This window comes from Dreissena polymorpha, chromosome 5 (assembly GCF_020536995.1).
Source record: "Dreissena polymorpha isolate Duluth1 chromosome 5, UMN_Dpol_1.0, whole genome shotgun sequence".
In the NCBI taxonomy this organism is placed as follows: domain Eukaryota; kingdom Metazoa; phylum Mollusca; class Bivalvia; order Myida; family Dreissenidae; genus Dreissena; species Dreissena polymorpha.
Window position 1 is genome coordinate 95,789,832 of NC_068359.1, and position 12,644 is coordinate 95,802,475.

The 12,644-nt window shown below is 34.2% G+C and overlaps 1 protein-coding gene and 1 long non-coding RNA gene across 13 annotated transcripts in view; one reads left to right on the forward strand and one right to left on the reverse strand.

The window, feature by feature from the left end:
• Positions 1 to 4,231, forward strand: part of LOC127880776 (uncharacterized) — a 5,600-nt gene extending 1,369 nt beyond the window's left edge. Inside the window, exons 2-3 of the long non-coding RNA XR_008049737.1 lie at positions 754 to 872; positions 4,123 to 4,231. This is a non-coding gene — a long non-coding RNA (uncharacterized LOC127880776). The remainder of the gene's footprint in view (positions 1 to 753; positions 873 to 4,122) is intronic.
• LOC127880769 (aspartate aminotransferase-like) overlaps positions 1 to 12,392 on the reverse strand; it is a 181,692-nt gene extending 169,300 nt beyond the window's left edge. For 2 of the 12 annotated variants that reach the window (XM_052428151.1, XM_052428158.1), the window contains exons 1-8: positions 11,948 to 12,392; positions 10,489 to 10,699; positions 10,063 to 10,197; positions 4,921 to 5,048; positions 3,299 to 3,362; positions 2,322 to 2,361; positions 1,763 to 1,853; positions 266 to 331 (exon numbers count right to left, since the gene is read on the reverse strand). In XM_052428151.1, coding sequence (XP_052284111.1) covers positions 266 to 331; positions 1,763 to 1,853; positions 2,322 to 2,361; positions 3,299 to 3,362; positions 4,921 to 5,048; positions 10,063 to 10,197; positions 10,489 to 10,699; positions 11,948 to 11,950 — 738 coding nt within the window. In that variant the 5' untranslated portion in view covers positions 11,951 to 12,392. The remainder of the gene's footprint in view (positions 1 to 265; positions 332 to 1,762; positions 1,854 to 2,321; positions 2,362 to 3,298; positions 3,363 to 4,920; positions 5,049 to 10,062; positions 10,198 to 10,488; positions 10,700 to 11,947) is intronic. The other 10 variants (XM_052428147.1, XM_052428145.1, XM_052428156.1 and 7 more) reach the window with 8 other exon arrangements.
• Positions 12,393 to 12,644: the final 252 nt, after the last annotated feature.

Here is a 12,644-nt window from a genome sequence, read left to right on the forward strand (position 1 = left end):
AAATAATTATTTTCAAAACAATATAGGAACGTATCTTCATATCTTCATTCCAGACAAGTCATCAATACACAAAGATGTTTTTGCTATTGGACAATGACACAAAACAGTCATGAAATCAGCCAAAAAGTTCATTTTTCTTTTGGCGTTTTTACAAGTTATATTTTCATTTAAATTTGCAAAATATATTGTTCGACAGGGAAAAGTTATTACGCTAAATAAAAGCATATGTGTTGAAGAATATAATCAAGGTTATATGTGAACCTACCCGCCATCCACCCATACTGGCCCACTTTGACATCCCAGAACACAACACGGTGCCTTCCGGATACACCTTAAAATAGAGAGGGGATTAACGAAATTGCCATTAAAATAGATTCCAGACAAACACACATGATTAAATCTGGTCTCATAGTTCATTAACAAAAAATACAAAACACAGCATTTAAGATGTGTTGCAACACTTATGACCTTTAAGTGACCGACAGGTCAGCCATCAAACATGTGATGAATCAAAGCATATTGTTCTACAGATTTTGTTTCCCTCTTTCGGTAGCACTATTCGGTTTTTGAGCAAAAACTTCAAACTCGCAAGGAGATATGATTAATACATTGGCACCGCGCACCATTCAATTGGTAAAAGAAATTATTGCTTTGGAATATGTTTTTTCAGATGTGAAATTGTGGTTGCGATTCACAAAAATGGTTTTGAAAACAGTTTTAATGTGAACTCTTGTTTTGTTTTGATTGATAAAGCAGGTTGGACTGATAGTGAATTACTGCGCACTCTTCATTTGCCTAAATTTGTGAGCTGGTTCAAACCAAGACCTAACCGGCCAGAGGCCTAGGCATATGCAACACATAGACGACACATGGTATTAAGGCAATACAAAACATTTTCGGCACTAATTGGTTGTATTGGTATAAAGCATGTCTTACTTTAAGCTATGCATTTATGCTGAACAACAACAACATGCCGGCAATAACGGGATTGTTATTAATAAGGTTAATTTTCTAGTTAAAAGTTTACTATTTATTTAAATGGTATTATTTTTATATAATGTGGCTTTATTGGTCTATTGATGTTACGTGGTATATTAGATTGTAGCTTATTTATGATCAAAACTGATAAATTTGATACAAATATAAAGAAAAAAGAACGGATGTACTGCGCTTGCGTACCAAAGAGTGCCAAATTAAGGCCTTTCACCAACATTAAACTTGACACCTATGCAAATTTAGTTGAGTAAAGCCTAGTCGAAAAGGTATTTAGGACGCTATCACTTAAAATTGCAATCTCTTGCACAAAATTTTGATAGTTTATTGTTTACAAGTCAACGAATATTTAAATATAACAATGAAAAATTGGAAGCTCAATAACAAAAATCCGAATACTTCGATCCATAAAGATTTATGGCCAGCTTTAACTGAAAGCCGAAAAATAAAAATATAAATTTATTTTAGGAATAATAATAATACACATAAAATACACGATCATGAATAAGTCCCATTTCGGAATTGCAAAGGAACATGTGTAGATTTCGAAACGGAGATACAACAGTTGTAAGTCTTTATGTGCTGTGTGTGAAAACTGAAATCGTAATAGTCATCACATTTCCGTAAAGTGTGCGTTAGTGAAAGAAATAATAACGACGGGTCCGAACCTGCGGTCCCGGATACCTTAATGTAAAACAAAATATAAAAAACTTAAAGCCCGCCTTATTCATAAAACGTGCATACACAATTAAATATAAAAACGCTGTACCTGGGCCATCGATGTGAAGTCACCATCGTACGTTAATCTTGCGTAAATTTCGTCGGCCAATACAATGACTTTGTGTTGTCTGCAAACGTCCCTGCAAATAATGTAGAGATTTCGAATACAGATAACCAACATTTACCCTAGTTATTGTTAACTCCATATATTTAAAGATTTATTTGTCAACGTTTGTCTTTGTTTTGTGTTTTGTATCAGAAAAAAAGACACAAAGGGTGAGTGTATGGTTTATTCTTTAATCTAATACACACATTGCTTTGTGCTTTGTGTGACAATACGGACATATTAAGGGTGTTTAAATAGTTTATTTTTCAAGTTATTGCAACGAATTTAGGAACGAAAACGTATGAATTCATTCATTATCACTTTTTTGTTTTTAATTCAAACATAAAGTCAGTGTTTCGTGTTTACAATAAAATAAACGTTTAGTTTTATTTTCAGTCACACTTTGTTTAATTCCCAATCAAAATTAGTTAATTTAGAAATTAAAAGAGTAAAACCGAATGTATTTTTAAGGTCGACTTTTACCTCAAAGAGAGACTATTACCTCAAAGAGATTAATTCTTCCTTTGTGTATAATGTACCGGCTGAAAAATGACAAAGGTACCAGTGTTAAAGCACAACATACCTCACATCTAGCTAATCCGATCTTAACTTTAACCATTTTTATGTCGTATTCATGTACAAATACAATTAATTCTGCAACAACAATTGAATCGGTTATTAAAAACTTTAAGGGACCTTTTCACAGATTTTGGCATGTATTAAAGTTTATCATTAAATGCTTTATACTGATAAATGTAAACATTGGATGGTGAAAGCTCTAGTAAAAAACAAGAATAAAATTATAGACAGAAAGAAAAGTAACCCTTAACTTCGCTCGAACCTGTGACCCCTGAAGTAAAAGTCTATCGATAAGGTCATTCGTGCTCATATATTGAGTGATGTATTTTATACTTTATATAAACAATCATCGTAGTGTCACGAAATATAACGACCCAACAGAACTCACCAAATTATTCAATCGTTTTGCGTTGCAACGCTTTAGAAGTTTCATGTTTTTAAATCCTCAAAAGATGCATAGAATGGATATTTTAGAGCATGGAAAATGTTCAGTACATGTATTACTGTTTCCTCACAAATATAATAATTGCAACGAAATTTTGCGAATCTGAAAGAATTTTGTTTAATTTTGACAATTTACCACTACGTGAAAAGGTCCCTTTAAAAAAGGGTCCGCTTAAACGATAATGCATCAGAGCGACGTGAAAAAAGGAAAACATATAATTATTTCCTTTGATGAAGTATTTGCTGCTTTATCTTCATAATCACGCTGCGATTTTATGGCATCAAGTTTAAAATATGCGATATCTTATAAAAGATCATTCGCATTTGAAGTGTTTGAGTAAGCTGAAATCATTCTTGTTAAGCCCTACAAACAGTTAATATAGAAAAAATGACAGAGCATGAACATATTAATGTTATTTTGACGTATATTAAACATCATTAACCACGTTTACGTACTAGGATTGTCCGGGTTGTTAAGGATGAGAAGCTTAACCGTGGAGAAATTCTCAGACTCAAGAAACTGAAATCGAAAAAGAATGATGTTACAGGAATTCGATCCGACTAGCAAAAGCAATCCTAGCTTACATAGCACATGCTGTAAACCAGAAATGTACTAGGCCATCATAAACAACAAGTGAAGTTATTACAACGCTAGTTGAAGTTGAATGAATGTATCACATAGTTGTATAATATATGTTATAAATGTAAACACGTACACATATCGAGATTAATTATTTAAAGCCATGGGATCCTAGGGCGTTCAAGTTCAAGGTCGACGTCACATGGTATCTTTAACGCACAGCATGCTGTTACTAATCTACATTGTGGAATAATTGTAGATGTCTGCATGATGGACATCGTGGATTGTTAATAATAAGTCAGAGTGTAAATGGCACAGCCTGTCAAACAGATTATATATATTTATGTACATCATTACAAACTTTGCTTCATTTCGGCATTGTTGCACAGTCCGCATGCCTTGGTCGTGCATCATTTGCCTAATAGTGCTTGTCGACCTTAAGTCGCCAGTTGCAAATCCTCTTGATTCACGGCACTTCTGTACAGCTTTGATGTTGGTTGTGGTATACTTGCATATACAAGGGTGGGCCTTTTGAGTGTCTTGTAGCATTTGACCTTCACATCATGGTGGAGACTCGCATGGATTTGTTTTGCAGAGTGTTTTGCTGGTTAACATGACATCATGCAGTTGTTTTCACATTTGCTGAGCTTTTCTAGTTCAACGTGCAAGGTTTTGGAGCGTATATTCTTTTTTTGTATAGGAGGCTATAATCAGCTAAGAATTCACAGGCGGATGAAACTTTTATGACGTTGATGTACACGAAGAACAAAATGCATCTGATGACAGAGTGGTGCACCATATATTACAGGGTATGCGGCTAATATTTCTCTTTTAACAAATACGTGTTAGTACCGATATGAAAGGAAGCCCCACTATATGATGTTGCCGCGATTCTCATTTTGTCAGCTAGGCGCTCCTGTGGAACAGTTTCGGACTGTTTACTGAAGTCAGGCTTAAAAACTATATTTCCTGTAAGAAATGGCGATTAACGGTTCTAAACATATTAGCTGGCTGCCCATGTTGGTCGTGAGCTAAAATGGTAGTGCCGATTTAGCAGACTCATAATTTGGATATGGAACGCGTTCTCTAGAATGTTGAAGTTAACAGAAGTGATGTGATTTAATGGGTTAGTTCGATCGCCGCTCTTCCTGAACAATAGACCTATTGCGACTTGCATCCATCAGAAGGTGCTTTTTATTGTATGAGGGAGGCTTCATACGCCAAGGTCAGCACCGATGCATATTTGTTTGAATAGTCCTTCAGAAACATAGTTTGTGTTGATCGAATAGTATTGATCAGAGCAATAAGTATCGTGTGTATTAATTGAAACACAATGTCCTTCTATTGAATATTTTATGGTAAGCACTTATATCAGGCACCGTCTCCTATTTATCGATTTTGTATGAGAGTTTCTGGATTCACGACAAAACAATACAATTGTCTCTTCAGTTATATATTATGATTGTTGTAAAACAAAAGCTAGACAATTACACTGTACCTGTTTAAATGACGCTGGTGTGATTTTCCACTTGTCGGCCATGTTGGCTACTATGACGCGCGGTGCATGCTGGGACAGCTGGACTTGAGGCTTGTATGATGTCCAGGAAGGGGAAATGACAATGATATCTGAAACGAGGTCACCGCGGCGGAAAAGTGAAATACTTTTGATAAAAATAATCCTACCGGGGAAATAACAATGATATATGCATAATAAGGATTTGACGGAAAAATGACAATGATATCTAAAGTAGAAGTATAAGAAGTTTTAGCAGAAGCAGACGCAGCAGAAGCAGCAGAAGCAGCAGTTGTAGTAATAGTGGTAGTTGTTGTTTTAGTAGTAGCAGTAGCAGTAGCAGTAGTAGTAGTAGTAGAAGTAGTAGTAGTAGTATCATTATCATTGTCATTATTATTATTATTATTATTATAATGATATCTGCAACGTAAGGATTTGACAGGAAAATGACAATGATATCTAAAGTAGAAGTTTTTGTAGTTGTAGCAGAAGCAGACGCAGCAGCAGCAGCAGTAGCAGCAGTTGTAGTTATAGTGGTAGTTGTTGTTTTAGTAGTAGCAGTAGCAGTAGTAGTAGTATTAGTAGAAGTAATAGAAATAGTAGAAGTAGTAGTATCATTATTATTATTATAATTGTCATTATTATTATTATTATCATTATTATTATTTTTTTTTTTTTATTATCATTATTATTATTATAATAATTATTATTATTGTTATTGTTATTATCATAAACACATCTTTCATATTAAACATGCGTTCAAAATGCTATATGATTAGAACATTTACACGTGTTTTAGTGACATAATCGAAACAAACTAAACCAGACATTGATATCTGAAAACTGAGGTCCACGACGAAGTTATGCCAATGATACCTGTACAAGTTCCCGATGGAGAAAGGATCGTTATAACGAAATCTGAAGTCCACGAGGGTATTATGACATTAGTATCTGAAGCGAGGATCCAAACTACAAGATTATAATGATATCTATATCAGAATGCCCCCGTGATAGAAATCAAAGCGCTGAAGGCACTGAAGATGTTCGCTATTGCATAATTTAACACTCAATTCATTTTTGAAAATCAATCGCAAGTTTAAAATGAACACACGCCATTCAACTTTATAAAGTGTGTGTCATAGCGCACGGGTCGAATTTTTTTGTGTGCACTTTTTATCATCCTTATTATTTCATAGAAATAACTAAGACAAAATAAAAACAACATGCTTTTTGGAAGTTCTAAAAGCATAGAAAGTATGATGAAAATGGTTATGAGAACTTAATATAAAGAAAATTTGCAGTCACCATCATATTAAAGGAATATTTTTCTAATATCAAATGACTATCTCACCAAGAATATAAATTCATAATGAAAGTTCCGTGTACAAAACTTTTGATTTTTGACACCATATACAAATTCAAAATATACAATAATCTTCGTATCTTGTATAATGGAGGAATAAAAGTATATAAACATTGCTGTTTATGCTTTACTTGTTACCCGAGCAGTTTACACGGTGTCAACAACGCTAACATAAACATAGGTATAGAGCACTAATGCGCTTTTAGGCGTAGCTGTTTCAGTTTTCATCTTAGTGACTTTTACATAACGCCAACAGACACGCATGAATATTTTCGAATATTTAATAAGCTGATTCGAGATACAACCTCTGAATTTTTGCTACATCACTGCGTATGTGCTCAATTTAAAGGATATAGCACTGTTCAGTGTAAGGAATTCCGGACTTCTCTCTGTATGCTCAAACGACACAAATTGTGGCCCTGTTACAATTACGCGTTACAATCCATCTCGCAGAATTTCACTTTTGCCTCCAAGATGAGAAAACAATCATTAGCGAAATAGTATAGTGTCACGATAAGAGAAAATCGTTTCATTATCATATCACAATGTTTGCCGTACTTGGTCAGCACGTCTGGAAATCATTCCTTAATGTGTGGATAGGCTGCCATTATTAACAAGTTTGCTATTTTGAATTCAATTTTGTATAAAAAAAGCATTGTTCTTAAATGAGATTTGTAATGACCCTCGTCATGCGAAAATGGGTCTTATTCCATATGCGCCCATCATATAAATAGCCCACTCAGCTATCCCTGCTTCTAGTAAGGAGAAACATAACATATTGAGTAATTTTAAAGCGAACAGCATCGCCTATGGCCTGACTGCGCAAAAGCACATGTTGGGTTTAACAAACGCTTGCCGAAACGCATAAGACCCATTTTCGCATGACGGCGCTATTGGCGTGTGATTTAAATGTGTCGAAAGAAAACTGCGTTTAAATCAAATATAAACATACGATATATTTCGATAGTGAAGAAAGATACTCATAACAAGGCATATGAGGACACATATGAAGTGCTCTCCCGTAGTATATTTTTTATTAACTCACACTAATGTGTGGTTTGACAATGCTAACACACATTTCATGCGGTGAATATGCAGCTTACAAGTGAAAAACACAAAACAATAAGTTAACTTTTGTTTAATTGTATTTAATTATTTAGAAAAGTAAATTGCTAACTTTATTTCAAAGTCAGCGTATACGCCGACTACATTTTTAAAAGACATTTATTGTTATAAATATATTTAATATAATATATTTAGTTGTTTTCGGTTTTAGCGATTATAAAGCATTTTCGAGGTTGCCTATAGTATGCCTGTAGTAATTGATGAACTCATATCCAACTGTCTATGTATTGAGAACTGTGAATATAAACAAGCTAAACCTTCTACTAACCTTCTACTTTTGCGTTGCTAGCACCAATAAATACAAAAGATCGCCGCTATCTGTTCAGAACCAAAGAACGTTTTTAGAAATACCCGCTGTAGTAGCATGACCGAGGTTATGAAACAGGTCATTCGTATTATTATTATAAATTGTTTGTTATATTCGGGTTTAGCGATTATGAAACTTTTTGTTTGTTTTTGTCTATCGTATCGCTGAAGTTACTGTTGAACTTATGTTCAACGTTTTATAAATTGAGAATATAAATAAGCGTCAACTTTTCCCCGAATCTCTCAATTTACGACCTGTACTATGTAATTGAGTTGTATGTGAGAGCGTAACCTATTGCGTTGTTATAACCCGTAAACTTTCCTTTGTTTATCGACAGGCACATCTATTAATAGCCTCATATCATGAATGCCAAAACACCCGCGAAAAAAGAACCACGTGACCAAATAGGACACTAAACGCAAATACCATGCGACTTTTATTATCGCTCCGCAATTCCTTTGAAGCCGGAGCCTTGTGGTTGCTATTACGTAAAGAATTGACCTCTAACTGAAGTAAGCACAGGAAACGCAGCACCCAATTGACCCATTCCTTCTATGTGCGAAGGCAGATTGAATTTTACTAATGTATGGTTTGCCTATTATAACACACATTATAATGCGGTAAATATGCGACTAACAAGTAAAAAACACTATAATTAAACTTTTGTTTTGAATTAAGTTATTTAGAAACCAAAATTCCAAACCTTATTTCAAAACAGCAAGACTACATTTTTTAGAGAATATTCTTGTTATATTTAAATGTTTTTTAACAGTTTCAGCGATAATGAAACATTTTTTATGTTGTCTATCGTATCCCTGTAATAATTGTTGAACTCGTGGTCAACGTATTATTAATTGAGACCTGTGAATATAAACAAGCGTAACCTTATACTAGTGCGTTATTCTCACCCGGACTCCCCTTTGTTTATCGCCAGCCGCAGAGTTATGAATGAGCTGAGCGAAAATACTACGTCACGCAGACGCAGCAGAAAGTGGACTATTTTAATCATTCATAAACAATCTCATCCGCGACACGTACAATACGATCATTGTTTATTGATTCTTTTCTATAAAACACCGTTCGAAAATATTGTATATAACACGATATTAATATAATTTTTCCATTTGTGAATACACATAATTGGAGAACTCAAACCTCTTGCATAAATTATACAACTCTTTCTTGCGCGGATACGCAAGCGGGTATTGGGTTAATCATACCTAGGCCGTATCGACCTGAATTTCACATCAAGCACTTTAGACGGTCGCTAAAGCGACCATTTAAAAATTCGTTCTGTCCATTTTCGTTTCTTTACCCACTCACAATTTGATGGGTCTTAATGTCTATTATATTTTAAACATGAGTAAACATGAGTAAATATAAATGTGAATCATAATAAAAATAATGTTGGTTAAATAAAGATTCATCCTTATTTAAGAGGGAGGAATAATACTTTAGTTTTTTTATTATGTAAATTGTTAACAAGCCCATCTGAGGTGAACAAAGTAAGAATTTGACACAATCAATATGTTTGTGCGTTTGGAGTTTACGTTTCGAATGCGTGGCTGGGACCACTTTCAGAGACAAATACTGAATGGAAGGAATGACAGCGATTGTTTAGTGACGCGTAATATACTAACTGGTATGTAATCTATTTCGAAACTAAATACGTTTATCTCGCTTGATTGTGAAAATGCCATTCAGAAAGTCAAATACTATGGTCCGAACAACTACATGTATATGTATATTGTATTTTTATATTATACAACGTTTATTACGTCGACTTTTACAGATTCATTCTTTTGATGGGTTAAATCTTAAAATCTGAGTTACATTTAAAACATATACTCGTCTTGCAAAGGCTAAAATCTGGAACATGTATGCGCAGTGTAGTTTTAATGTAAAAACTATTGATATTTTTAAAACTGTGTCAATAATACAATATGCGCATAGATTAGCTCTGTAGCATGCAGTAAGGAATTTCTTTACCAACACGACGTAACGACCATGCATTTGTACCTTAATTTTCCTAAAAAGCTAGGTCAATACAGCCATTTCTTTAAAAAAAAAACACACCATATCATTCGCATACATTTCGTTACAATGTTACCACATTGATTCTTCCGTAGAGCTTGTCATATTGATTTATTGATTGTGATATATACAGTGATATGGATGTTCTCACGTGATAACGTTACTCGGTATGATGTTACAAGAACAAAAATTTGTCGACTGTTACATAGAAAACTTTTTGTCAGCAGATTTATTTTCAGGATTTTTTGTTAATGTTCTAAAAAATATTATGCGTCTAAAATGAAAGAACGAATCTTACCTCCTTCAAATATGTTCATGAGTAGAAATATCAGCTCCTTACTTCCAGGGCCAACTATGACGTCATCGGGTGAACGGGAAATGTCGTCATAACGTTTGTGGAAATCGCAAATCGCATATCGCAAATCCTGAATACCTAAAAAAGAAAATTAATATTGTAATGTGCGTTATAAATTGCTGTTGGCAAAATAATGCTCATACATAATTTATGATTATAAAGATACATGTAATAGATCCACACACTTTTTTCAAACACATACCATCCTAATTATAATAATTTTACATGAACTGCAATCCAATTATTTTTTAATTTAAAAACAACTTATATATTTTTAGAGTATACTTGACAACCATCATATCATGCACAGAACGCTTAAGCAGATGCAGATATGTGCACGCTCTACGCTGGATATAAATATAAAGTTACCAGCCACGGGCAAATAAGCGGCCTTCGATGCATGTTTGCTAAGCCTTTCGGCGGCTTTGTTCATAATAGGGAATGGCGATTGACCGAATCCGAAATGATAGATTTTCTTCCCTGCCGCCATAAGTTCTCGCACTTTCTCGTTGTGCATGAGATTTGATGCCCCGGAGTAGTTCTCCAGCGTCTTCCTCACAAGCTGGTCTTTGCTGAAGTCCTAAATGGGATGATATATTAAAATAAACCTCCAAAAAGAATGTAATTTGCGTTTCCATAACAGAATTGATCAAAGTGAACATGCGAAACTTTGAAAGGGAAAGTATATTTTGAATTGATTATACCATATATTACTATTTAAAAACATACTATGTTGTTAAACTTTAGATATCAATGTAGTTATTATCGACTTAATAACCTCAAGTCTGGTATCATTAAGACGCACTTATAAAATATAGGGCCAATGACCCGTCATATTAACGGCCTAGAATGTATTGATATATTAGCTTTAAATGGGCCTTTTCACAGATTTTGGCATGTATTGAAGTTTGACATTAAATGCTTTATATTGATAAATGTTAACATTGGATCAAAAAGCTCCAGTAAAAAGTCAAGAATAGAAGTAAAAAAAGAAAAAAAAGTTATCCTCAAGAGGGCTCGAACTACTGACCTCTGGAGTCCTGGAGTAAAAAGCAAACCATTTAGACCACTCGACCATCCGTGCTCATGCGATGATAGATGTATTTTATACTTCATATAAGCAATCCTCGTAGCTTCACAAAATATAACGGCAACAACAGAACTCTCCTAATCTAATTATTCAATCGTTTCGCGTTGCAACGCTTTATAATTTTCGGGGTTTTAAATCGTCAAACAATGCATATAATGGCTATTTTAGAGCATGATAAATGATAAGTATTACTGTCTCACAAATATCATTACTTAAACGAGAGTTTGCGAATCTGAAACAACTTTTTTTAATTTTGTCAATTTACCAAAACATGGGAAGGCCCCTTTAACGCTGGCGAGCTATATATCATTTGTAAACAACAGATAAATACACTGAGGCCTGCTATGTTTCAGTATTTCTTGTACGCTGATAAGAAGCTCGTGAAGAAATAATTAACTACAATTTATACATTACTATTAGCCTTGTTACAACGTTTAGCAAAAACGTTCAAATAAGATATGGACCGTGGTCTGTGATAATGGGCTTTAATGCATGATAATAAAGTGTCGTCCCAGATTAGCCTGTGCAGTCCGCAAAGGCTAATCAGGGATGACACTTTTCGCTGAAATAGACTTTTGCTAAGAAGAGACTTTCTTCAAACAGAAAATATCATAACAGCAGAAAGTGTCGTCTCTGATTAGCCTATGCGGACTGCACAGGCTAATCTGGGACGACACTTTACGTACATGCATTAACCCCCTTTTTTACAGAGCGCGATCCATATAAATGTTAGCTTACCATGCCGATTGTAGTAAATTTACTTCAGTCGCCTTATCCACTATCCCTTTACTGGCTTGAGCGTAACTATGCCATGCGTTTATTCGATGCAAAATGATCCGATACTTACACACGCGTCTGTATGTTGCTTGGTTTATTCATGATATCGGTTTCAATATAGGCCAATCTATTTTAACGCGCGTGTTTATTATCCGTCCTTTTTGGTGAATGGCGATAGCGAGGTACATGCATTACTTACAAGTCATTCTATTTTTTTATAAACAGATGTATACAAACACTCATCGAAATAATAATCACTCACACCTGAAAGATATCGATTTCATACTCATTATGTATAAATGTATATTAATAAAGTTGTTTCCTTATAAATTCTATTTTGTTAACCATTATTCGTGAAACGTGTATATGTATTTAAAGTAATTATCCTTGCTTAGTCAAGGTGGTTTGAAGAACATGTTCAGCATATGAAATATTTGGAAGATAAGGGGCCGTTGAATTCGAATTTAAGAAAACAAATTCACTATGTTCAAGTGTGAAAAGCAATTTGATAAAGATCGGTTAGACATTTAAATCCAAATCGTAGATTTAAAGGAACGAATTTCACATTATTCTTGACGATGTGGTATTGATTTAAAGTTCAGTAAATGTTAAATTTGACTTAATTACTGTTTTTTTTACGTCCGTTTCGTCTTAAGTC